Source organism: Jaculus jaculus, chromosome 5, assembly GCF_020740685.1.
Source record: "Jaculus jaculus isolate mJacJac1 chromosome 5, mJacJac1.mat.Y.cur, whole genome shotgun sequence".
NCBI classification, from domain to species: Eukaryota; Metazoa; Chordata; class Mammalia; order Rodentia; family Dipodidae; genus Jaculus; species Jaculus jaculus.
Genome location: NC_059106.1, coordinates 82,301,589 through 82,328,755, shown reverse-complemented (window position 1 = coordinate 82,328,755; position 27,167 = coordinate 82,301,589). Strand labels below are relative to the sequence as shown.

At 51.1% G+C, this 27,167-nt stretch overlaps 1 protein-coding gene across 18 annotated transcripts in view; it reads left to right on the top strand.

The window, feature by feature from the left end:
• The window catches only part of Ptprf (protein tyrosine phosphatase receptor type F), a 99,270-nt gene that overhangs the window by 36,566 nt on the left and 35,537 nt on the right, over window positions 1–27,167 (top strand). For 7 of the 18 annotated variants that reach the window (XM_045149903.1, XM_045149900.1, XM_045149902.1 and 4 more), the window contains exons 6-8: window positions 6,169–6,357; window positions 17,727–17,837; window positions 26,743–27,012. In XM_045149903.1, coding sequence (XP_045005838.1) covers window positions 6,169–6,357; window positions 17,727–17,837; window positions 26,743–27,012 — 570 coding nt within the window. Of the gene's footprint in view, window positions 1–6,168; window positions 6,358–14,881; window positions 14,900–17,726; window positions 17,838–21,117; window positions 21,130–26,742; window positions 27,013–27,167 lie in introns of all 18 variants that reach the window. The other 11 variants (XM_045149904.1, XM_045149897.1, XM_045149906.1 and 8 more) reach the window with 3 other exon arrangements.

Genomic DNA, 27,167 nt, shown 5'->3' with positions numbered 1-27,167 from the left:
CTTTCTCATGTATTTCTCTGAGTCTCTGGCTATGCATGTTCTAAGGTGTCTGTGTGTTCGGTGACAGAGGAGTCCAGGCCCAACACTCATGCACAGGGGCAGGGCAGAGGGTGGCCATACTCACAGACGGCGCCACCCCTGGGGGCCTGTGTATTTCTCAGATACCCTGAAGCTGGGTGAAGGCGGGTGAGGAGGTCATGCTGACAGCCGGTGCCTACCCCCGCCCCCATCCTGTAAGGCGTCTCCATCTGCTAGCTTCTTTGATGCATCCCCTGCCTTTGGCCCAGACTCCACCCCAGGCATCCCGGGCTGGACAAAGAGACCTGTGTGTGCTCTCTAGGGGCCTCTACAGGCTTCCGCCCCCAGTCATTGCAGCCCATGTAAGCCATCCGCCCCCACCCTGCTCTCATCCTTCAAAACCTCACCACGTGCACCAGACCCACCTTGTTCCTCCTCATAGCCTTTTCTGGGGCACACCCCTCAAAGCTCTGCCTATCGTGCTGGCGTTTCCTATTGAATTTCCCTCCTCCAGGAAGCCAGGGAGGTAGCAGAAAGCAGGTGAAAGGTGGAGTTGGACTCATTGTTTTACTGGGAACCTCAAACAGGTTCTTGGCTCCTAGCCTTAGACATGTACCCACACATACTCTTTCATCTCCCTGTGTCCAGTGGGCAGCAAGACCCCTCCAGGGAAGGGGACAGGTCTCTCAACTGCAGAATCTAAAAGGCAGATAGAGCGGTTGGATGCAGGAGCTATTCATGCTTGCACAACTGGTTGCTCATCCCAGGTCCACAGACCTATGCTGGCAGTGCAGACTTGGAGTCAGAGTGTGAGTGAGATTTAGGATTAGAGGCAGTAGTCTCAAACCTTGTCTAGACCTGGGCTCTGGAGTGCAGTGCTGGATTACCTTCTTTGTGGGATAGAAGGCTGGGCCTGAGACAGATACTGTGGACACTTAACTGGGCACTGCATCCAGGGAGGCAGCTGTTGGTGTCTCTCACTGTGCTGGCACCCACAGGCGAGGGATGGGAGCAAGATATACTGCATTGGTGGAGCTGGAATGCCTTAAGGGGAGGGCTCTCTGGAACAGGGGAACAGTATCCTGGAGGAGGTGCGGTAGCTCCACCCAGGCAAGGGCGGGAAGGGCGGCGCCCAGTTGGAAGCAGAGACGCGCCTGCTCGGACACAAGCACGCGCAGCCCTTCCATCCTGGCACCCGCCTGCCTCTCTGCCCGCCGTCGCCATGGTTACCGGGTGGCCTGGAGGGGGAGGGGCCTTCCCCTCTTCTGGCAGGACACAGTTGGGGGGGGGAGTGTGACCTGTGGATCTTGCTTTTGGAATGTGGCTGCGTGCCAGGGGTGTCCACATGTGGGGTTCGCTAGGCTTTGCTTTGCGGTACCTGAAAACACCGCGGCAGTGTGCAGGGCTTTTGCAGTGGAGCCCAGCCAGAAGCCAGTTGAGAGCGGAGTATGGAGGTGGGGCATGGCTCCCCTAGGGATGCCCCACACCTCAGTCTCCCTGCCTTGCTGGTCTAAGCACTAGGATCCTACCGCCTGCTTTCTCCCAGCCCTACTTCAGATTTAACTGAGTGACCTTGGGCAGGTTTCTAGGCTTCTCCCAAGCCCCCATTTGCTCATAACCCCACAGGGTTTTGGTAAAGATTGTTGTTTTGTAAAGCAAATTAGTTGTGTACCTGAGATGGAGTACAGGGTAAATGCTCCACCTGTGGAACCTTTTATTCCGCATGTCTAGACCTCAGTTTTCCCAGTTGTTGATGAGTTTGGAGTGACAGCATGCCATCTCCTTCAGAAACTTACCCTTGTCCCGAAGTGATTCAAATTATTGTGGGCACAGCTCCATGCTACTTGGGGTTGAAGGTGGTAAGTGTGCCAGTCTTGACACCTGTATGGGGCCAGGCACATGGAAGGCCTGGCTGCCCTCTGGTTGAGTGTGAATGAGGTGGAGACTCCCTTGTGGGAGAAGAGGAAGGGGCAGCCACCAGTCAGCCCTGAGGACTTGGAGTCCTCCTATGAGACCCACTTCATCTCCTGGAGGTGACAGAGTACAACCTTCCCAGCCCTTCCTGGAAACTTAGTTGGCACCAGGGACTGGCTTTTGGGTCCCGCTGCTTAATGGACAGCTCTTCACACTCGCTGCTTTTAGGTTTTGGCGGCAGTGCCTGAGGGATGATCTGAGCCAAGGACGGAGCCATTGAGGGCGTGATAATTGGGGAAGGAAAATTAATTGTCCTTAATTTGGCGTAAATCCCAAAGACCTTCCTCATGTCAGGAATTCAGAGTAGATTCCTGGGACACAGGGCTGCAGGCATTGTACTGCTTTCCTTCTTGATCAGTACCTTGCTGGTAGCAGATGGAGACCTGGAAACTCCTGGGTTCTGACTGGAAGGGCCTGGCCATGCCTCATTCCCCATCCCATTCGCCCTGGAAGGCTGAGCAGGTAGAAGTGAAGCCTGGAAAGAACTAACTCAGTGCGACCTCCTGGTCTGCAAAATAGCTCTAGGGACGTCCTCAGGCTGCTGGAGGGGGGTATGGAAAGTGCTCTGGGCCTCATTTCTTGCTCTGAAATCAAGTGATGGCAAGGCCAAAGGAAGCTGTTTCCCAATTAAGTGTATCCTAGATTCTCATTTCTATCCTCTGTCTAGCCCTTGATGACTTCAAACTCAGGGATTCTCCTACCTTGGCCTTCCAAGTGCTGAGATTAAAGCATGTGTCACACACACCTTTAAAAAAAATTTTAGGCAGCATGTGGTAGTGTATGCCTTTAATCCCAACACTCAGGAGGCTGAGATATGAAGATCACCATGAGTTCAAGGTTACCCTGGGCTACAGTGAGACCCTACTTAGAAAAAATTTAGGGGCTAGAAAGATGTCTTCGTGATTAAGGTGCTTGCTTGCAGAGCCTAAGGACCTGGGTTCCAGTACCCATGTAAAGCCAGAAGCACAAGGTGGTATATGCATCTGGAGTTTGTTTGCAGTGGCTAGAGGCCCTGGTGCACTCAATCTCTCTGTCTGGCTCTTTTCTGTCTGTGCTTGAAAAAACATTTTTTAAAATTTATTTATTAGAGAGAAAAAGAGGCAGAAAGAAAGAGAGAAAATAGACACCAGAGCCTGTAGCCACTGCAAACAACCTCCAGATGCATGCACCACCTTGTGCATCTGGCTTTATGCAAGTACTGGGGAATTCCTTTGGCTTTTCCAGCTAGCACCTTAACCACTAAGCTATCTCCAAACCCCCCCAAATTTTTTTTTTAATTTTTATTAACATTTTCCATGATTATAAAATATATCCCATGGTAATTCCCTCCCTCCCCACCCCCACACTTTCCCGTTTGAAATTCCATATTTTTTAAGTCTTTTAGAAATTTATTTATTTGCAAAGAGAGGGAGGGAAGAAAGGAGGGGGGGAATGGGTGCACCAGGGCCTCTTGCCTCTGCAAATGAACTCAGGACAAATGGGCCACTTTGCATCTGGCTTTACTTGGGTACCGGGAAATCAAACCCAAGCCATCAGGCTTTGCAAGGAAACACCTTAACCACTGAGCCAATTCTCCAGCTCTCCCTCCACACGCCCATCTTGTGCTGAGCTTGTAAGAGGGAGGTACAGAGTGGTGCTGGTCTCTGCCACATCACCCAGCTTCTTTGCCAAAACGTGAACAAAGGGCAAATGTTCCCTGTGTCCCCATTGGTGTGCTGGGCATTCATGCTAGGGAAGAAGCCCTGCAGAGTTCTGGAAAACACTTAATGGTTTTGTCCCAAATGGGGGGGGGGAGCTCTTAACAACCTCCAGTAGGAAAGGGTCCCCCAGGATCTAATCTCTATACTGGTCTGCCTCAGTGGTTCAACCCTTGCCTTGCTAGTTACGGTAGCTTCTAATATTCATTGGGTGCAGAATCTGTGTCATACATTCCCCAATGCCTTGTTTGTTTATTGATATAGTCCTCATAGTACCTTTACAAGGTGGGTACTTGAACCCAGTGGGTAGATTAGAAACAGAATGCAGAACACACAGCAGGCCCAGAGCAGGTGGAGATGGGAGTTGTCCTTTGGCGGCACTGGTCCAGGGCCTGTCGTTTCACCTTCTGTACTGCAAAGGAGTATGGAATAAGCAGTTTCACCTCCCCAGTTCTTCAGGGCTGCTGTGGGAGTCCACATGCAGCGGGTTGTGTTGCTTACATCTGTTCCTCCTGGTCCCATGCAAGTAACTCCTGTGAGCTGCCAACCCTAGGAAAATCTGGGAGAAGAGCTGGGCGAGGTGGCACATGCCTTTAATCACAGCACTCAGTAGGAGGCTAGGAGGATCACCATAAGAGTTCAAGGCCACCCTGAGATTACATAGTCAATTCCAGGTCAGCCTGGATTAGAGTGAAACCCTTTCTTGAAAAACCAAAAAAAGAAAAGAAAAGCTGGGAGAAGGGCTAGAGAGATGGCTCAGTGATTAAAAGCACTTGCTTGCAAAGGCTACTGGTCTGGGTTCAGTTCCACAGATCCCACATAAAGCCAGATACACAAAGTGGCACATAGCTCTGGAGTTCATTTGTAGCAGCAAGAGGCCCTAGCATGCCCATACTCACTTTTTCTCCTTCCCTTCCCTCTCTCATTCTCTTAGCAAATAAATAATTTTTTTTAAAAAAATGCTGGGTATGGACTAGGAGAGATGGCTTAGTGGTTAAAGGGACTTGCTTGCAAAGCTTGTCAATCAGGGTTCAATCCCCAGTGCCCACGTAAAGCCAGATGCACAAAGTATACACACTTCTGGAATTCGTTTGCAGTGGCAAGAATCCCTGGTGTGTGCATTCTTTCGCTGAGTGTGTGTCTTTGTCTCTCAAGTGAGTAAATAAAATATTTTAAAAATAAAGCTCAGCAAAAAGTCCTGGGAGTTTTGCCTCTCCTCACCAACTTTTTGGTCTTTTCATAGAGTTTTGTTTTGTTTTTGGTTTTACAAGGTAGGATCTCACTCTAGCCCAGGCTGACCCCTGGAATTCACTATGTAGTCTCAGGGTAGCTTTGAACTCACAGCGCTCCTCCTACCGCTGCCTCCTGAGAGCTGGGATTAAAGGCATGCACCACCATGCCTGGCTCCACATAGAGCTTTTTTTTTTGTTTATTTTATTTATTTATTTAAGAGCAACAAACAGAAAGAGGCAGAGAGAGAGAGAGAATGGGCCTGCCAGGGTTTCCAACCACTGCAAACGAACTCCAGATGTGTGCGCCCCCTTGTGCATCTAGCTAATGTGGGTCCTGGGGAATTGAGGCTCGAACCTGGGTCCTTAGGCTTCACAGGCAAGCGCTTAACCACTAAGCCATCTCTCCAGCCCCACATAGAGCTTTTTTATTTTTATAGCCCTACACATGTTCAGATATCACCAGTCTTGACTCTAGGGGTCAGGACTGAGTGAGAGAAAAGACTCAGAGTCAAGGCTGCAGAAGAGCAGTCAGGGGCAGGACCAAAGTTGGAAGAGATCATTGATAGGGAGGGTACTCAATATCAGTGGCCTGGTGTCCTGCCATGTGGAAGAGCTGAAGGGGATGCCGGTGGGGGGAGAACACTGCATGTTCTGTCAAGGAGTGGAAACTCAGCTGCTGGCTGGGTTGTAGCTGGCTGTGCTTTGAGAACTGCCCCTCACCCCCATTCCAGCCTGGGTCCATGTAGTAGCAGCACTTTCCGCTGCAGTCAGCTGAGCACTGACTGGTCCTTTTCTTCTTCTTCTTCTTCTTTTTGGTTTTTCGAGCTCAGGCTCACCTGGATTTCACTATGTATCCTCAGAGTGGCCTCGAACTCACGATGATCCTCCTACCTCTGCCTCCGGAGTACTGGGATTAAAGGCGTGCACCACCATGCCCAGCTCTGATCTTTATTCTTTGCAGGACCCAGAGAGATGAATGCTGATGTCCTCAGTCTGAGATGATGTTTTCACACCAGAAACTCCCTATCAGGGCAGAGGTGGGGTGGGCCCCACTGCAGCGCCCTGTCTTGCCAAACTGGACTAGGCCTTCCTGACTCAATCAGGGTACATCTCATGCTTAGAAGTACGGGTGGGGAAGAAGGGTTTTGTGGGCCCCAGCCTACTTGGAAGTCAGGAGAAGCTACTCCCAGAGAGGTCTTTGGATGGGCAGGGTCAGGCCTAATGCAAACATCACCCTTTGTTCACAGAGGAGCAGCTGCCATCTGGGTTTCCCACCATCGACATGGGGCCTCAACTGAAGGTGGTGGAGAAGGCCCGCACGGCCACGATGCTGTGTGCAGCTGGTGGGAATCCAGACCCCGAGATCTCTTGGTTCAAAGATTTCCTTCCTGTGGACCCTGCCACAAGCAATGGCCGCATCAAGCAGCTGCGTTCAGGTGAGCTAAGGGCAGGGTGAGGGGCATGAAGACCCGAGGGAAGGCATCATACAGGACCCTACCCCAGCCTGGATGCCTAGGCCTAAGCTTCCTAGGCTCAGCATACGGACCCTAGTGGGGTAGGCTGGCATCTTGCTCAGGGAATCACATGGTGGCCAGTGTTTGACAAGTATCCCCTTACCTTCCTGGGATTGTCAAACTCCTGACTTGGGGCCAGTTCTGTTCCTCTCAGCACTCATGTTGTTGCCAGCAAAGAAGGTTGGAGAAGGCTTCCTGGGTGTTCATGCTCTGCTTTCCCTTGGCTTGAGGCAGATGATATTTCTTTGCTTCTGTAGGCAGCAGAGTTTAGCCAATGATGCCTGATTCACCTGGCTTCAGATAGACTTTAGAGCCTTGGAATTAGGGGGACTTGCTGCTGTTCCTTGGCCACCAGAGCCACCTGTCTCCTTTGGATGTCTCAGTCCAGCCAGCTTGGAGCCCTGGGAACAAGGATGCCGTTGTGACCAGGAGGGAGGTGTCGCCCCATTGATCGATCTGCCTGTGAGGCTCCCGCCAAGAAAATTGATTCAGTTTTTGTGGGAATGGAGCAGGTGGAAAAGGAAGCTCAGTCAGCCTGGGCAGCATTCTGCCTCTGCTGGTGGCACTAGGTGGATCCATCGACTCCAGGAGCCCTGCTTTGCTGGCTTTGGGAAGGTGGGCCTCAGGCAGTATAGCCAGTTATGGCCTGAACTCCTGCAGCTTATCAGCTGCTATGTCAACACCACGGAGGAGGATATGACAGCCCCTCCTGGGGCCCTGCTAGCTCTAGAGACACCCGCCACTCCCTGAGGTGTCTTTCCCAACTCCCATCAGGCCTGCACCCTCTCAGTGCCCAGGGAGAGGACAGCGTGATGAGCCACCCAGCAGGGCGGGATTCCAGCCCCAGCCCCAGTCGCCTGAGACAGCCCACGAAGTGTTAGCTCATTTAATTTAATTAAAACTCAACAAGATGGAGGCAGCTGTAGTGCAGTTAATTAAAACAGCCATAATCAAGGCAAGAAACAGTCCGGCAGTGTTGGTGGCCACTGCCCAGCCCTGCATAGCAGCCGTCATGGCTCAGCTCCTCTGCTTTTGCTCCCCAGGCGTGCTCCCAAACAACTAGACCGTCCTCCCTGCAGGCCGGACTCCTCCCCGGAATGGCATTGACTGTCTGTGGCAGGCAGTAGTTCTGGGAAGACCTGCTGTCTGCAGAATTTGTCCATCAAATATTTATGTAGTGCTTGCTGTGTGCCAGGACCCATGTCACCCTTCTGCCCATCACTCCATTGAATGCTACTTAGCACTTTCCTCCTCCTTGACCACTCCTTCTGGTCTTCCCTACCTTGCCTCTGACTTCCCTGTTCCCCTACCTGCAACACTGGTTCCTCCATCCCGGAAGTCTGGGAGCCCCACACTTGTCCCCAGCTCATGAACCCACTACTTGTAGAACTATAACTGCCTCCTCCTTACCTGCACTGCTGATCTCCCCAGCCCAGACAGTTCATGCTCCATCTGTCTTCCAGATGTCACTCTGTCTAGAAGAGCAGTGACCTTCTATCCTAAGAACCATTACCCCACTCTCATAAACCTTCTCCATGATTGGCCACCCCCCACCCTATCACGTAACCTGGAAGATACTCATGCTTCAGTAAAGAGCCGTGTTCTCTTCACTCATGTGGTTCCAAACCCTACTTTCCCTGCTTCAAAGCTCCCTGCGAATCCATCCTCCAACAGCTATCAGAATTCTGTGCTCATCCCCCCACAATACACACACCATCTCTGACAAACTCAGTGGTAGACTCTGAGCCCATGGCCCTTGACCCTGCCTCCATAGTTAACTACATGCTCCTCTGGACAAGACACCCAGAACCCTGGGCATAGCTCTAGCTTCCTCTCACCATGTCTCAGATATATCCTTATTCGTTCTGGAGCCTCGGTGTCAGTTTTCTCATCTTTTTAAAAATATTTTATTTATTTGAGAGAGAGAGGGCACGAGTGGGCGCGCCAGGGCCTCCAGTTATTGCAAACAAACTCCAGATGCATGTAGCCCCTTGTGCATCTGGCTTACGTGGGTCCTAGAGAATCGAACTGGGATCCTTTAGCTTTGCAGGCAAACACCTTAGCTGCTAAGCCATCTCTCCAGCCCTGTAGTCTCAGGATGGCCTCAAACTCAGGGTGATCCTCCTACCTTTGCCTCCTGAGTGTTGGGATTAAAGACATGTGCCATCATGCTCAGCCCATCTTTTTTTTTTATTAAAAAATATTTTTATTTATTAGAGAGAGAGAGAGAGAGAATGGGCACACCAGAGCCTCCAACTGCTGCAAACGAACTCCAGACACATGCACCACCTTGTGCATTTGGCTTATGTGGGTCCTGGGGAAGCGAATGCAGGTCCTTTGGCTTTGCAGGCCAGCTCCTTAACTGCTAAGCCATTTTCCCAGCCCAGTTTTCTCATCTCTTAAAGAAGAACTACATACATTAAAAAGAAAGACAGTGACAATCAGCATGAGCTCCCTGCCTGGTATATAAAATGCTCTAGGTGGGAGCTCTTCTTCTGTCTCCTGCCACTTCCCCACTTGCTGCCTCTTGGTCCTTCACTCATTTTTGCTTCATCCACTGGAGGGCCTTCACCCTTCTCAGCCCCTAGCTCCTCTTCTCAGGACTCTTCCTTCTTCCTGTTATTACCATCTGTTGTCTCCAGCCCTGTTCCTAGGCTGAGTACTCTTCAGGGAAGATCTGGGACTCACTTTGCTTTGACTAGGTTCCCTCCCCCCCAACCTACCCAGCATGAGCCCACCTGCAGAACAGGTCTCTAAGCCCTTGTTAAAGAATGACTTTATGAACTTGATCTTTGGAGTTTGTCACTGAAGACTAATGTCTACTCATTGACCTTTCTGCCACCTGGAAACTGACCTAAGGATCTCAGGCCTAGGGTCCAGCTCTTGGCATGAAGCCACATGACACCTGAGAGATTCAGGCATCCCGCCTCTTTAAGACAACTCTGGGCTGTGACCCTTGACTCCACTAGCTACTTAGAAATGTACAGAGGCTATTTCATGAACATTTTACAGAGACGTCCCTTTATCGAAGAGATTCAGGCCCTTAAGCACTTGGCTATTTACAAGAACCTCAGTGGTTTACGCATCACCAACAGTTTACAAAATGCTTTCCTATTCTTTGTTATGGTGACTCCGGCAACCCTCTGAAGTAGGACAGGCTCCAATTATCATGCCTACTTCCAGTTGCATGAAGGGAGTCACCTGGGGTCACATAGAGACTAAAGCCTAGGAGTTCCCCTGGAAGGTCACCTCAGGGCCTTCTTATATAGCATAAATCAAACCTGGGGCCTGAGGAACAGCTGGATCTCAGAGTTCCAGACTATCTTCAGACCCCTATACCCACATACACACAGAATGCCTCTAGCAAAGGTTGACAACATGTGCAGCTCAGGTGTGAGCTCTGCTTGACAAGGTCCTTTCTTCACTTCAGCAACATAATATGCTGCCATGGTAGCTCATGGGCCATTTGAACTTCAAACTTGGGTGGGCCCAAGAAGAACCACAGTAAGTGTAGAAATAATAGAAATAGAGATATGAGCAGGCAAGCTCATCTTCACATGGAGTCCAGGGCTGGGTTCTCAAACATACTGTTAGGCCATAAGCTCTGCCAAGCCAGACAGGGCCTTGAGACTTGTGTGCTCCTGTGTGGCCCAAGTGTGTAAGCCACAACCTTTGACTCATCAGAGAGCTGTATCTCCCAGAGTCCCACTACCCAGTGGAATCAAGAAGAGATGGCCACAGTAGGATGAGGCCTCCTGGCCTCTGGAGTGGGGTGTCTGGAGCCTCTGGCTCTGGTGGCTGGCACTATTTCTAACTGAAAGTGTCCTTCTACCCCAGAAGGTGCTCTGTCAGTGTGCAGTAACAGTTTCATTTTGGCCCTGAGTTCATTGGCATGAATCTTCTGGGAAGATTGACTCCTGGGACCCCTTCAGTCCCATACACTTCTTGTGAAATGGAAAGGGCAGATTCTGGGTTTGGTGAGGAAGGTATTATTCTGAGAGGCCAGCAGTCTAGGTGTGCAGGAGTGGCCATATATACCGCCACCACTGGCCTAGACCACAGGAGATCAGTGATGGTCAGCTTTCTGGTTTTAGTTTCTCTAACTGTAACTGTCAGAGGACCTCAAGAGGCTTTCATTTGTATAGATTGTATTTATCTTGTTTACTATATTAGATACTAAGACTAAAAAGGTTTTAAATGTTTACTAATTTATTTTAAAATAACAACCTATTATGTATTACCATAAATAACTTTTTAAATGAAAAATAATTATATTCTAGAACAAAAATTTAGTGAGAGAAACCTCATTGTTTTACACATTTACAGATCTCTTTAATTTGGACCTTAATAGAAGGCAGCTGGATTCCCATATCTACATCTGCCTACAGCACATTGCAGTAGTGCATATCATGTGCCCTCTGGAAAACTCCACTTGTGTGTTCATCGAAGAAAGAGGCTGAAGAGGGCAAATTGTCTTTTTCAATGTTGGCTCTCACGCTAAGCCAGGCTGACCTGAAACTCACTCAGTAGCCCAGACTGGCCTCAAACTCACATTGATCCTCCTTCCTCAGCCTCCCAAGTGGTGGGCTTACAGGTGTGCACCACCTTGCCTGGCCACATACAGAACTCATAACAATCCTCCTGCCTCTGCCTTCTTTTGAGTGCTGAGATTAAAGACATGTACTACCATGGCCAGTAACAAATAACTTTTGTTGTTGTTGTTGATGATGTTGTTTTTGGTTTTTCGAGGTAGGGTCTCACTCTAGTCCAGGCTGACCTAGAATTCACTATGTAGTCTCTGGATGGCCTCAGACTCACAGCAATCCTCCCACCTCTGCCTCCTGAGTGCTGGGATTAAAGGCATGCGCCACCATATCCGGCTATTGTTGGCCTGTAACTTGTCACAATTTGCCCTGTCTCAAGCCTTCCAAGTGTTGGGATTACAGGTGTGTACCACCGTACCTAGCAAGGCAGATAATTTCTTAAGTTTTGTGAAAATGGCTTTGATGTTGTGAGCCTTCTCCCCTGAAGCCTTCTAGCCTGCACACAGAGAACTGCTGGGTTGATTTTTCCCTCTCAACCTGTGCACTCACGTACACTGTCCCATCAGCTCCCCGTACCTTTTTCCGGGCTTGGCATCTGCCCAGTGGAAAAGTTCTGAGCTAGACTGCTTACATCCTGCTGCGTCACTTGTACAAGTGATGTGTTCTGGGGATTAGGGCAAGCCCCTTAATGTTTCTGGGTCTGTGTTCCTCATCATATGTATGATAATATGGATATTTCTCCAGGCTTATGTTGTCAAATTCAGTGAGATCTGTGTGTGGCCAGGCGTGGAGGTGCACACACCTTTAAACTCAGCACTTGGGAGGCTAAGAAACGAGAATCACTGTGAGTTTGGGGCCAGTCTGGGCTATCGAGTGAGTTCCAGGTCAGCATGGGCTTGAGACCCTTCCTTGAAAAGATTAAAAGACAAAAATAAAAAGTGTGTGCCTCTGAGTATGTCCTGTCCTTCAAAAACAGCTAGAAGGTAGACAGATGTGGACCCATGTCTTTTCATAGACTCCTGGTTCCTCTGCAGGAGGTGGTGATTAAAGAGGGCCTGAGTCTCAGGGGAGGCACCTGTTAGGGGGGGACATGCTCAGGCCTCATAGAAAGCTTGGCTTTGGAGGACTAGTACCTGTCCTTGGCTGCTGGTTCCCCGGACTCTGGGGTACCATTCAGACAAGGATGGACGCTGGCCCTCTGCCTCTCTCTAGGCAGGATTGGGAACTCAGTGGCCCCTCCATCCTTAATAGGGTCAGGTGGGTTTACAGGGCTTCTGCCACTGAGTTATGAGTTGACCAGATCCCATGCTTTCCTTCCAAGACTGGTTGCTATGTGTTGCATTTTACTGTTGCAGTCAGGCTTGCATTGCTGGCAGAAAATGTCCAACCAAGAGCAGCTGTGGAAAAGTAAGGTTTATTTTGGCTTACAGATTTGAGAGGAAGCTCCATGATGGCAGGGGAAAACAATGGCATGAGCAGAGGGTAGATATCACCTGCTGACCATCATCAGATGGACAACAGCAACAGGAGAGTGTGCCAAGTACTGGCAAGAGGAAGCTGATTTTAAGATTCATAAGCCCTCCCCCTCCCAATAATACACTGCCTCCAGGAGGCTTTAATTCCCAAATTGCCATCAGCTGGGGGCCTAGCATTCAGAACACCTGAATCAAACCACCACATTCCACCCCTGGCCCCCATAAACTGATAACTATACATAATATAAAATACAAGGCCTTCAGTCCAACTTTAAAAGTCCCCATAGAGCTGGGCATGGTGGTGCATGCCTCTAATCTCAGCACTCGGGAGGCAGAGGTAGGATTGCCGTGAGTTCGAGGCCACCCTGAGACCCCATAGTGAATTCCAGGTCAACCTGGGCTAGAGTGAGACCCTACCTCGGAAAAAAAAAAAAGTCCCCATAGTTTTTAATCAATTTCAATGATGTTCATACAGCCCCTTAATCCAAGATTTTTGTTTGTTTGTTTGTTTGTTTGTTTTGTTTTTCAAGGTAGGGTCTTGCTCCAAGATCTTTTAACTGAGCCATAATCCAAAAAAAAAAAAAAAGAACAGAATAAACATTCACATTCACAGATGGCATTGGGCATAGTAGCAAAGAAATATTCAACCAATACAAGATTTAAACAGGGCAAACATCAAATTCTGTAGCTCCAAGTCCAACAACTCTAGTCAATGACAAATCTCCAAGCTTAATAATTCTAAACAGCAACAAGTCTCGAGTTCTAATTCTGCCCCTCCAGCTAGGCTACTCACACCAGAAAACTTCATCCAGTGTGAGCAGCTATTTTTGGCAGCCATCCCATAGTCCTGGCATCTCCATTGGGTCTCCACTGCAACCCATGGTCCATCCACAGGGCTCCGTCAGGCCTACATGCAAGCAATCCAACAAGCCTGCTTCACATGGGCAGCATGGCCATTTCCAAAATACAAAACCATGTTGTAAATCTAATCACCATCTCTTTTCTGCATTTCTTATGCTCCATAATACCAGGTGGGCTGCCAAATTAGTTAATCCAGTGGGGAATAAAGCCAACTTTGAAGACCAAGACACTCCTTCAGCATTCAGACCCAATCAAAAGACACTGCATTCTTCCTGTTGCTCCAGTGCAGGTCAGCTGGTGCCATCTCAATGACTATAATCTCATACAATTGCAGGTGAAAGGGCAGCAGTTTTGGCCCAAAGATTTCATTATTTTTCTTGTACCATATCCTTCTGCTCACACCAGTCCATTTCTACATAACACAACACTGCACAAGTTCACAGGACACAGACAAGCAGAACACAGCAAGCCTCTCACAAACTGCTTCTAGCCCAGTCCAGGCAAAGCTCTTTCTCACCCTCATAAGCCAAAGCTCACAGTCCATAGTTCTTACTGCATTCAGGTCTTTAAACTTTGACCAGAATAGTCCATCAAGCTGTATTTTCAGCTCTACAAATCATCTCTTAGACCAAGATTTCAACTTTTTCCACATTCCTCTCAAAAATCGCTCCAAAAGGCCAGAAACTACACAGTCAGGTTTGTAGCAGTAATCATCCCACTCCTCTGGTACCAGTTTTGCTGTTGTAGTCAGGCTTGCCTTGCTGGTAGAAATCACCCACCCAGGACAAGCTTGTGGGGGAGAGGGGGGTAATTTTGGCTTGCAGACTCAAGGGGAAGACTCAAGGGGAAAACAATAGTATGAGCAGAGGATGGACATCACCTCCTGGCCAACATCAGGTGGACAATAGCAACAGGAGAGTGTGCCAAACACTGACAAGGGGAAACTGTCTATAACACCCATAAGCCCGCCCCCACCAATACTTTGCCTTCAGGAGGTGTTAATTCCCAAATTGCCATCACCTGGGGAACTAGCGTTCAGAACACCTAAGTTTATGGGGGATACCTGAATTAAACCACCACACAATGGCTGGTTGGTCTGTTTGGAGGGGTGAGGCCTGGTACCATAATGGTATCCCTTTGATCCTTTCTCCTGTCTGTTTAAACACCCTGGTTTTATTTTGGTAAGTGCTGTACTTGGGATTTGAGTGACCTGCAGGGTGGAGTTGCCTATATTTTCCCTTCCCTTCCCCTTCTCTTAGCCCAGCCAGTAGGGGCCACAGGAGCCCAGGTGTACCTTTCTGACCTGTCACACCAAGTCCTGCCAACCGTCCACCTCCTCAGAATAGTGCCAATAACCCAAGGGACACTTTTCACCCACACTCAGCCCAGCTAAGCCTGGTGTTTGCTCACACATAAACCTGTGTTGCCTAAACTTAGGCCTTAAGTTCTCCGTTATTTAAGGCCCTTTCTTGTGTTTTATTTGATCTGATTGGCTTTGTGTGGCTTTCCCTTCTTTTGTACTAATGCTTCTCTCTGATCTTATTTGCATTCAAATTACCTCGCCAGGTGGTTCACCAATCAGAGGTAAGAATGCTGTTCGTACATCACACCACGCCACTGCCTTCACCTCCACTTCATACCGTCCAGTCTGTCACCTCCACATTCCCATCCCGACCTCTCCAGTCTCTTCATCTCCAGTCAGCCCCAGCACCACCAGTCACTACACACCTCCACTCAGTCATTCCCTTCTGTGGACTCATCCATTACAAGTCTGCATTGTGGAGAATACTGATTGAGCCCGCCTTAGATGGCAAGCCCTGCTGCCCAGGCCTTCCAAACAAGCCCACTCCACAAGATGGACCCAGTTGGCTCCCACAGTGAAGCCTGGCCTGTCCTCCTGGCTAGCATATGGGTTGAGAAGCTTTCTGTGAGGTTGTGGAACATGACCAAGTCTTGCCTTTTTTATTGGAGACCTCAGTCACTACTCACCTTCCCCTGTAGTATCTTGGTCCTGTAGTCTAATGAGGATCCTTCCTTAAATCCCTTCATCCCTGCAAGGACTAAAGGAACATTCAGTACTTAAGACTTAAAAAAAAATTTTGTTTATTTTATTTATTTATTTGAGAGCAACAGAGAGAGAGAGAATGGGCGCGCCAGGGCTTCCAGCCACTGCAAACGAACTCCAGACACGTGCACCCCCTTGTGCATCTGGCTAACGTGGGTCCAGGGAATTGAGCCTCGAACCGGGGTCCTTAGGCTTCACAGGCAAGTGCTTAACCGCTAAGCCATCTCTCCAGCCCTCAGTACTTAATACTTTAGATGACAATAGGGAAATAAACAGGCCCAGGCATAACTAGGTCACCTGACATATCAGCTTGGAGTCTCCCCAGGCTATCTTCAAGCAGCAGGACACTGCAACCCATTGGTGACAAAGAATCGACTATGAAGTCCTAAAGAGTTAGGTTCAAGTTTGAAACAGCCATCTCTCAAATCTGTTTCCTCCTGAAAGGCTGCAAGGCTTACCAGCAAGGAGGATACGAACATTGTCTTATCACATGCAATGATGGCTTCTGTTTTTATCCTCTCATTTCTTCCTCATATCCTTAATGATTTGGGGTATATGTAGGCCCTCAGAGTTTAAGGCCAGGGTGCTTAGGACAGAAGTTGGGGCTGAAAAGAGTAGTGACCTCCCATGGGATGTCACCCTGAAGGACAGGACTCACTTTACCCTGTTCCCCCTCACCCTGTGGAGCCCCTGCACATCTACTCAGCACATGCTAACTCTGCATTCTCTTCTGCTGGGTCTTGGCATTGGTACCAGATTTGAGGTTTCTGTGTGTAAATAGGCCCACAGTCTATATTGGCTCTCCTGACCATAGAATTCCAGCCAGGCACCACTTCCCGTTCTAGCCTGTGCCACCAACCACCTGTCTCCTCTGAGTCCCTGTGGAGCTGACCTTAGGGTAGCCCCCACCAGCCAGGGCCTGGCCTTCATCTGCTTGAGTGAACGTTTGCTGTAGCAGTGTCCATCCATCCCATGAACATGACCTGTTGGCTGTTGGTCAGGGCTGTGTTTCCAGTAGCTGAGTATTTGGTATGTGCACTGAGCTCTGATATTCCGATTCCAGTGGGGATAACTGAGTTCAGGACCACAGAGTCAGGCCCTTTCTCCTGCACTGGGGGCATCCCACCTTGTCCCACCTCTGGCTCCTAGCCTTCCAGTGCTCACAGCCTCACCTGCTTCCCTGGGTGTAAATGGTAGAAGGATGTTGGGGCTGTGAAGGGGCTGTAGATTGGACCCACAGTGAACCTCCCTTCAGCTTGGGTTGTGAGAGTATGGTTCAGAAGTCCTCTTGTGGTTCCTGCCCAGTCGTTAGCTGGGGCCTAGCAGGTTCTGTCTGTCTGTGTGGGCGTAATTGTCAGTCATGGGTGATGGTGGTGGGTGGGGAGTGGGGGGAGAAGCTTGTTAAGAGTTACTCCAGCTGTTCCATGCAGGAGGTGGTTTTCTGTCAGACTATGTCCCGTGGGGGTTATTAACTGTCCGTTGGACTGTCCTATGTGGGTGTAATTGTCTGTCAAATTGTTCTAGGGAGGGGCGTGGTACTTGTGCCCTGTGGGTTTCATTGTCACAGATAGCTTGCCCGTGTGCTTTCCCAGACGGCTTTTCAAGTGTTTATGGCTGGGGGAAGGTAGGGGGTTGGTGGCCATTGGGAATGATCCTTCACCTTGAGCTCTCCCACATGGACCTGCCAGGACAAGCCCTAAACCCAAGTTTCTTGATTTCCTGCACTCTCTAGAAGGGTCCTTTTTCAACTGCCCCTGCCTCCCAATCCTGGCTATGACTGTAGCAGCCCCTCAGGGCGCTGGCCCAAATGGGAGCTACAGCCTCCATTAGCCTCCTGAATTATGCAGAAGCCTTGGTGGGTCGAAGCACTTTAGCAGGACCAAGCTGAGGAGAAGAGCCGGAATGGGTGTGGCCAGCAGGGTGGCGGCATAGTGGGAGGGAGAGGATGAGGGCTGGAAGGAAGGACTGCTGGGCATCAGGCCACCAGGCAAGCCCCTTCAGGGTAGGTGACAGTCTCAGGCTCTTGCTCAAGTAGGACATTTCTTGCTTAGGAATCCTAGCCTGCAGGTCTACAGGCTGGCTGGTTGTAGGGCCACGCACACTGATGGTGATTGGCAAACAAGCTCCTGGACTATTGGGGTTAGGATGAGTGGCCACCTCTGGTGGTGCAGAGACTGGCCTGTTGGGCCAATGACAGTGTGTTCCAAAGTGCAACCAGGCTGTGACCTAAGTAAACAGCAGCAGTTGGACAACACAAGCTGCATGTACTATCAAGCAGGACCCTTGTTTCCAGGCCACCTTCGTCATGGACCAGGCTGACCCTTCCCCTTGTTTCCCCTCACTCAGGTGCCTTGCAGATTGAGAGCAGCGAGGAGTCGGACCAAGGCAAGTACGAGTGTGTGGCAACCAACTCCGCAGGCACACGCTACTCGGCCCCTGCCAACCTGTATGTGCGAGGTAAGGACTTGGCCGTGCCTGGCCCCTCACCTTGGAGCCAAGTTTCACCTGCCAGGCATGCTGCCTGAAGCCCTTGGTGCAGACACTCCAGGGACTGCTCAGGCCCAGTCTCCTTCCCACTTTTTTCTGCAGCAGTGCCAGCAGCTGCCGCCTCTGAAGCTCCCACTGGGCAGGCTACTAGCATCCGCCGTTGCTTGCCTTCTTCCCTTCAGACCCTTGGGGAAGCAGCCCCCCTTGGGAGTATTTGTATCTCTTATAGGTCTTTGCTGCCTGGGCACAGAGCCCTGTGGGAGTCTGGAGCCTTCGAAGCAGACATCTCTGGTGTATGTGGTGTGTGTAAAGTGTACACATGTGTGCGCTCACAGACACATGCATTTGTGTATGAATATGCATGCCTAACCTGGCTTTCCTTCAGTCTGTCCTCCTGCCTACTCCAGCAGGGTGGACTTCAGGACTTCTGATCCTGGACTTTGGGGTGGTCAGGCCTTAGGGATAGAGCAGGTAAGCCTTCCTGTTACCAGCCAGACCCCAGAGCACAGGGTCACATTGAGGTAGCTGTGACTCCCATGAGTGCATTGCCTTGGGTTTCCTTGTTGGGACTCTGTGGATCCTGTTTTTCAAAGGTAGAAACACAGCTGGGGGACCTGGGGACTGTCTGGGTGTCTTTACTCTGTTCTTCTCACAGCCCAAAGTGATCAAAGCCAACCATTGTCGCTATCTTGAGAACACACAATATGGTCTTGTGAGCATGGTGCTCAGGACAGGCTTTGGAAGCCCTTCTTACTCCCAGCTGTCCGCTCACTTGAACCTCCTGCTCAGGTGGAGGTCATGAAAAGTCCATCCTGGGAGATTTGTGAAGGAAAGGGACACAACTTCCTTGCAGCATAAAGCCTTCAACTCAGTTTCTTAAGGGGCATCTGACTGTTCCCCACAGCTCATGAGCTGGAGCCATAGCAGTGGCTTGGCCTACTCTTGAATCAGTTTGGCAGACTTGCTGTGCAAGGCAGAGAGAAATCAGACATGCACCCTTACAGAGGGTCTGCCATGTCCCAGAGCACAGACTGGTTCTAGCGAGCCCATAGGGTACCAGCCTATGTGGTGACCAGTGCAGCTGCAGGCAGGCTGTGTGTGATGGGTGACTTGTGCTTCCGATGCAGCCGCAGACGCCGCAGGGGCCAGTGGGGAGCCACACCACTGTCCGTGCTGCCAGGTGCCCTGCTCACCAAGGCTCTGTCGAGCTGACCGGGTGCCTGTCTTCAGGAGCACCATCAGGACAAAGGCCAAGAGCAGCGAGGCTGTAAAAAGCACAACCTTTAGCCCAGGCTGACCCAGACTGAGTGTCTGACAATGGCACAGGGGCCTGGAGAGTCTCCTCGGAGATGAACAGCTAGAAAGACAGTTTGGATTGACCATCCTCCTTCTGCATTGTTGAGAGTGTGTAGTCCCAGACCTCATTTGAAGCAGCCCCATCTGCATGTAGCTATTCCAGGGAGGGGAGAGGCCCAGCAGAACATCTGTAAATCTAAGCCAACTGCAGTAATGGCCAGAGTTTGGAGGGTGGAACCACCAGAAGCAATACTGAAGCAGAAGAAAGCGCACCCAGATTCAAGGTGGACGGCACCCTACCCACACCACCCTCTTAGCTGGGCAGCATACTCTGTAGTTACTGCTATGCTGCTCCTGTGGCCACGGTGCTGAGGCAGTGGTTATCTTTGAAGGGAGGCTGATCTGGTCACTGGGGCACTTAACCTCCTTGAAGCATCTGTGCCTACAGATAAAAAGCCCTACTGCTTGGGACCTTTGCCTTTAATGTCCCTACCCTTCATAATCTTGGGCCTGGCAAAGCACCTTCCTTCCCTTCTGCCCCCAGCTAAGCACAGCTTCTCTGGAACTGCAGAGATCTCCAGCTTGTATTTGGAACTCTGCTTATGGTGGGCAGGCATGGAACAAAATCAGTGTCAGCCTGCTGTCTGCCCTGTCTCCCAGCACAGTGGTTTCAAGGCTTCTTTTCCTAGTGGTTCCTGTCATTATCCAGAGGTGAAAGGCCTGTCCCTCCCAATTCAGGCATGTGTAGACCCTCGCCCATTGTTTCCCAACCTTAGTACTACAGATGTTTCATACTGGTTACTTCTCAGTTAAGGAGGACTGCCCTATGCAAAGTAGGAGGTTTAGAAGCATCTCTGGTCAGCTAGCTATTGGTAGCACCCCTTAGTCAAGCCAACTTAGATCACCACAATTGTCTACCGAGAATGCTACATGCCACCTAGAGGCAGCTTGCCCCAGTGGAAACCTATTACTGTGCGCCATCTCTTCTCCCTTTGGAACAATTGGCCCCTGGCCTTGTTTCCTCAGCCTACCCATACCACCCCTTTCTGTCCACCAAACTTAGGGTTCTCCCCACCTTTCTGAGAGCTACAATCAATGGGACAGTACACTTAAAGCTCCCCACATGATGTCAGACACACAGGAAGCACCTGAGAGTCAATTACTGTCAGGGATTGTGTTGGGGGAACGCTTCACACAATTTGCTCACAGTTGCCCACAGTTCCACCCACAGTCTAGCAGGCCCAGGCATGCTGGATGGACCAGCCTCTTTCTCCATTACCATCTGACTCCCTCCCTGAGTGACTCATTCTCTCCTTCCGTCCACAGCGTCTCTCTCCAGATCAGGCATAGAGCTGCCAGGGCAGAGCCCTGTCCGTTACAGAGCTTAGCCTACCTGGACCAGTTGTACTGTCCTCCCTGTTCTTTGCAGGGACCTCGCTGCTGGGCCACGGCTATCTAAAATGGGCTGATGCCTCTTGGCCTTTCTCTCCACAGGCACCCGGACATACTCCTCAAACTAGCATGGGGCTTCGTCACAGTGGTGGGCTCTAATGGCTTGTTTGCCTCGGTGGGTTTGTGAGCTGGGTGGGCCTTCACCCCAGGGCCTAGTTCACTATCTGAACTGTAGGAGGTGAGAGGCATGGGGACTGGCCCATGCTCCATTTCCTCCACCCCTCCCAGTTCTGCCCTCAGCACCCCTGACACCTGCTAGTGGGCTCTAGCCTTGTCCACTGTGTCCTCCATGAGTCCCGAGTCTTTGTGAGCAGCGTGGTCCGTGTGCACCTGTGTGCACGTGTGTGTGCGAGGGGGCACAGGAGTCTTGTCTCGTCTCTGTGCTGTGTGGGCAGATGAAGATTGGCCTGTTTTTACTCTCTCTGTGTTTCTCCTTGTCTTTTTTTTATTCCCTCCTCATCCTCATCGCACTCTGCCATCAACCCAAACTCTCATCTCTCAGATCAGCGAGAAGGTTGGTCCTTTTCACTTCTTACCCATCTACAGTTCTCCCGGCGACGGGATGTGCCCTTCGGTAGGGACCAGCGGGCTTGGCCAGTTCCCTCAGGCTCTCTCCAGCCATGCCTGCCCGCCAGTCGGCCTCTGCTCATCACTGTTTGGGCTGGCAGGCAGGCAAGACCAGGGGTGGGTGGGCAGGCCTCCTGCCCTGCATGTTTCTGCTGCTTGAGTCCCTAGTGCACTATGTGTCTGCATGCCCCCTCAGCCAGGCTCCCTGCTGAAGTGGCCAGGCAGGCATGGCGCATGGCGCAAAACTGCACCCCACCTTTGCACCCGGGCCAGGCTAGCTCTCTGTTCTAGGTGGTTAGGGAGTTGTGTGGGCTGTAGTGCCTGATATCTACCAGGGCCTTCTATAGCCTCCCCACATATGTAAGCCACTTTTGCCCAAGAGACAAAGGGAAAAGGCTAACTAGAGTGAATTGTCCCTTTGAGATCTTGCAGCCTAGGACAAAAGTCCTGCAGTGTCTGCCTTGTCCTTGAGGCCCCCAGAGCCTCACCTGTGCTCCGTGAGGTAGACCAGAGCTGACTGATCTAAAGCGAAAGTCACTTCTGGTGTGCCTCAGGGAGCTTTTTGTCTGGCCTAGGCAAATGGTATCATTCTGGTACATTAAGGAAGTCTCCACTGTCATCTTTTCTCTCTATTGCCAGATCCAAATCAGGGTCATCCCACCACCAAGACCCCTTGGCCTGCTAGCCAGCTAATGGTTCTCAGCTTTGTTTTGGCTGCTGGTGCTGAGTATTCAGACCAGGATGCTTATACCTGGAGTGAGTAGAACCTAGTGAAGCCTTGAGGGGTGGCCTTTCTCAGCCTGAGGTAGAGTAGGGCCTCCTGGAGCCCCTCTCAGAGCACAGTCCCACTGGGGCTCAGTTTTCAGACCTACCCTTGCAGCCCAACCTCCACCCCTTAGGGCTGAGCCAACAAGAGGCTAGCGTGTCTGTCACATGATCTGAGGGGTCCAGATAACCCTCCTGTCCAGTGGACTTTAGGGGTTCAGGGCAGATGCATAGGTCACACTGAGACTTGGGGGCAAAGCAAACCAACTCTTCCCCTTTGCATCATATTCTGTAGCTTGAGTTTCCTCCAGGAGGACAAGGGAGCCAGTGGGGAGGAGGGCTGTAGCCTGGGCTCAGGTATCAGCATGAACCTCTGTCTATGTGTAACCCTGAGCTCTGGGGCATTTCGATTACACCATTTCGCTGACCGGGCGGATCTGCCAGGGAACTCAGAGAACAATCATCAGCAGTTAGCCCAGCCCGCAGCGCTGCCCCCCCCCCATGCCCCTTTACCCATCCTTTGTCCGTTCCCTTCTCTTCCCTTCCCCCACCCCACCACCTACCCGGCAGTCCCACCAAAAATAAGCACATACACAAATATTTAACGGGAAGGAGAAATGAGTTTCTAAATATTCCGGGGGGATTTGCCGGGCTGGTAATTTGTTTGGTGCTGATAATTGCATCTTACATTTTTCCAGCTTTACTTAAAACTGTGTGCCGGGTGCGCCAGCATTTAATTATTGCTCTGCGGCAGCCACAAGGTTATTTATTAAAGAGTTATTTTATCTTGATACAGTGGATCCTGCCCCTTATCCCCTCCTTAATGTTGTGTTATTTTCATCAGAGAAATTTCCCCGAGTGAATGCAGATTGCGGGGCTGCCTCCCCCTGCGATTAGGCTGTCACTCCACTGAATGCTGATGCCTCTGGGCGCCGCACCGCCCTATTATAGGGGGTTGTCAGCGCAAATAATTAGACTTAAAAGTTACAGCTGAAATATAATCCAGAAATGGCAGGGCCCTGTTTTGGAAATTGTCTATAAAATGTCAGCACCAAGGATGCACAGGGAACGGTAATAGAGCAGCATTGTTGGAGCCTGAGATTAGACCCTAAGTGCATTTTTCCCAGCTCTACTTTTTCCTTCCCTGCTGTTGCTTCTGTCAATAGGCAGAGTCCGAGGTGAGTTCTGCTCCTTTTGGACGCCTGGTGCCCGTGACGGCAGGAGGAGGAGGATAGTTTTGCCGCGATGAGGCATCAGCCACTCCTAGCTGTTGGCCCAGGGTGGCTGTCCAGACAGGTCTAGGACACGGGGCCCCATTGGCACTTGGGATGCTGGGAGATTGTCTCTTGCCCCTCACCTCTACATGCTTCCTCTGTGGACATGCAGTCTGCCCCAGCCCCTAGGATGAGGTGTCTGAACTGTACGAAATTGCCCTCCAGAACTCTTGGCATATGGCTGAAACTTGTACCCTTGTGCAGTAGTGAAGATAGTGTACCTTGGGAGCCTCTCCAGTTGAGGCCTGGCCTAGTGCTAGGGATGACCCTACCTTACACTTGTCCCTGTCTCCTAGAGTTCTCCCTGCCATCTGAGCCTGTGAGGGAAAAATAACAAAAGTGTTCTTAGCATCAGTTTCCACGAGACCTCAATTTCTTGACAGTTGGCTGGAGTTAACAGGCTTTCAAAAGAATTGCCCAGCGCCTTGGTCTGACCTCCTGCACTGATCTATGTGGTCCACATTGGACTTGAAGACCCTGTTTGCCAAGGACTATTTAAGGGTAAAGTCCAGTCAAGTTTTCCTCTGTGGACATGCTGACTTCCAGAACTCTTCGATAAGGACCTATGGCTTATTGGCCAAGGACCTACTTCCTGCTGCTGGGGCTATTGGTTCTGGCACCCAGTGACCTCTGGCCTTGGGATTCTACCATTGACTAGGTTTAGACTTGCAGCCCTGACCTTTTCCCTGGCACAGAAATCAAAGTTCCACCTTAAGGTTACCAGCCTTAGCTAGTGCCAAAGCACCTCCCACAGCCTCCTGGGCCTCTTTCAGCCCTATCAACCATGGCTTCAAAGCAGGGCCACACAGTCCCCTTCCTCCTGTGTGTGAAGAAAGACATGCCGCTTCCAGTGTCAGTGCTGAGCCTGTCTCCGTGCCTGTAGTCGAGAGGTGATGGCACGGGAACCCTACACAACATATGCTCGAGTGCTTTCCCATGGAGCCTGGTTCCATGCCTTCAGCAGAGAGAGGATGGCAGTTGGCCTGCAAGGCAGAGAAGACTGGTCAGTTAAGGCTGCTGTGTGCTGGACTCCCCTTCCTCAGCCTGGAGCTGGCCTGCACACAGCTCAGTGTGCCTCACCACTCAGTACCTGACACTTGAGCCAGCTCTGGAGCCTAGGGCGTGACTGCACCCCCAGGCTAGCCATGCCTCAGCTTGTACTTATTGGAGGGAGTACTCCAAGGGGGAGTCTGTTGCCATGGGGCACTTGCCAGCCATGCCCCTGAGACACACCTGTTTCTTGTCATGACAACTACTGTGTCTGAGATACACCGGCATCAGCATTAGGTCAAGGGATAGAAGTCCACTTACACTGTGTAAACACAACAGATCTCTTGTGTTTATAAAAAAAAATGTAGAGTTATCGCCGGGCGTGGTGGCGCACACCTTTAATCCCAGCACTTGGGAGGCAGAGGTAAGAGGATTGCCATGAGTTCGAGGCCAGCCTGAGACTACATAGTGAATTCCAGGTCAGCCTGAGCTAGAGCAAAACCCTACCTCGAAAAAAAAAAAAAAAAAAGTAGAGTAGAGGAGCTGCTGGGCATACCACAACAACGCATCTGCCACTCAGCGTGACGAGGCTGCTGTCGAGCTTTGCTCTCGGCTGTCCTTGTCTTTGTTCTGGAGCAGGCTCACCTGGACTGGCAAAGGTGTTCCTCCCTCTCAGTTTAGTCATCCCAGCAGAGGCCAGCATCACTTTTCTTACGGTTGTGCAAGCACCCAAAGGTGGTTTCTTATTAGCCAAATCTGGGTCACAAACTCCATATGCCAACAATGGGGGAAGGATGGCTCCCTCAGAGAAAAAGAGGATGGAAATGGAGACATGTGGATGTTACTCAGTGGTAGAGTGCTTGCATCGCACATATGAGGCTCTGAGTTCAGTCCTGACACTCCAAAATATAAAAAGAATGAGGGTTCTGGTTCTGTAAGAAGGTGGAAACTCTAGATGTCCACAAGGTGTTTTTGATGCCTCGTGTGAGCCCGAAGACACAGACCAGTGTGAGCCTATCTCCACGGGCTGCCAGGGTTGCAGTTCTGTCTAGAGGACTTGGGATGAAGCAGGCCGCAGGAGTGGAGGCCAGTGTAAGTAGGATATTCCAGGCTGATCAGGGTGCATTGGGAGACCATGCAGGAACTTGCTAGGGAGAGGAGTGATAGGTTTGTGCTGAGCCGGGGGGTGGAAGTAGGAACAGAGGCTTACGAGACGGGGACTACTGCAGCGATCCAGAGAAGGGTGGAGGCTTGGGCTTTGGTAGTGGCAGTTAACTCAGTGAATGGTGTCTCAGTCAGCATACTGACGACAGGATCCCAGGACTCTGGTAAATGTGTCAGCACTGAGTCTCAGTTTGACCCCCGTGCATTAATTAGGTCTGAGTTTAGACCCAGCGGTGTTGCCATTGCTTCCACTTCGGATTCTGTGACGGGGCCTTCTTAGTAGCACCACTGGTCCTCTGCATGCCTGAACTCCCAGCAGGAGTCCTCACAGACCAGTGCTCTTCTAGTACCCTTGGGTCACTTAGCCGTGCTTCCTGCCCTCTCCAGCCCTGTGTGTAAGGGTGCCCACGTAGGACATACCTAAGCCTCTGCCCAGCAGCTGCATGACCTGTCTGCATGCCAAGCATGCCTGTGTGTAGCTAGGTCTTGTCAGCCTCTCCCTGACCCCCCCCCCCGCATGCTCTGAATGTCTTTGCCAAGCTTGCAACTTCAGGGGGTTGGTTCCAGGCTCACCCCAGACTAAGAAGCTCAGGACAGCTTCTGGCCAGGAAAGTCCCAAGGTGGGGGTCATGGCTAGGTACCAGCCACCATCCCCCCTTGAGACCCTTGCTCACTGGCGCCCTCATCATGTTATTGCCATCGTCATGCCCATCCTGCCCGCGGACCACGTCCCTGGCCCGCCCAGTCCTTTGCCCTGGATCAGCTCCTAAGTGGCAAGCCCCTCCTCCTGGGTCCCAGGCTGAACCTAAAGCACAGCCAAAGAGCCCAGCAGAGGGTTGGGCCACTTCCTCTTCTCTTCCCCTTGGACAGTGTCCTAGAGGTGGATACAGTGACTCCAGAGAAGGTGGCCCTGTCACTCCCAGACTGACCATCTGCCCTGCCCCTGCCATACTTTGAGGACCCCTATCCCAGGACCTGGATCTTTCTCACTGGTGCCCCAGCTGGTCCCGCTGTAGACATACAGGGAATGGGTGTCAGGAGCAAGAGGGGGTGGTCACTGGAAGACCACCTGGGTTGTGGTATTGACTGGGCCTGGCTCTTCTATTAGAATCCCCTGTGTGAACTTGGGCAGACAGGACTTCCTGAGCCTCAGCATCAGGCTGTAAGTTGGGAACTTGATTGTGAGAGCTCTCATTAAGACTTGTTACTGATGGTCCCTGAGTGCAGGGACTACCTCTACGGGATGGGAGATGGAGAGCATGGGTTTAGTTCTGACAAGAGGGACTTCCTGGATGAGGGGCCCCTGCCCTTCCGCCCACACTCATGTCCTGCCTGGCCTGTGAGTGCCTCTCTCCCTCCTCCCACAGTGCGCCGCGTGGCTCCTCGTTTCTCCATCCCTCCCACCAGTCAGGAGGTGATGCCAAGCGGCAGTGTGAACCTGACTTGTGTGGCAGTGGGTGCACCCATGCCCTACGTGAAGTGGATGATGGGTGCTGAGGAACTTACCAAGGAGGATGAGATGCCGGTTGGCCGCAACGTCCTGGAGCTCAGCAATGTCGTACGCTCAGCCAACTACACTTGTGTGGCCATCTCCTCTCTAGGCATGATAGAGGCCACAGCCCAGGTCACAGTAAAAGGTGAGTGCACCAGATGCCTGTCTCAGCTGGAGCCCTGCCCTGTCACATAGGACTTTAGGAAATCTTAGCACCTAAGGAAGATAAGCAAAAGCTGACTTCTATGGACACAGGTAGGGTGGAGAGGCCATTACTCTCTCCTGGTATACTGGCTCTGG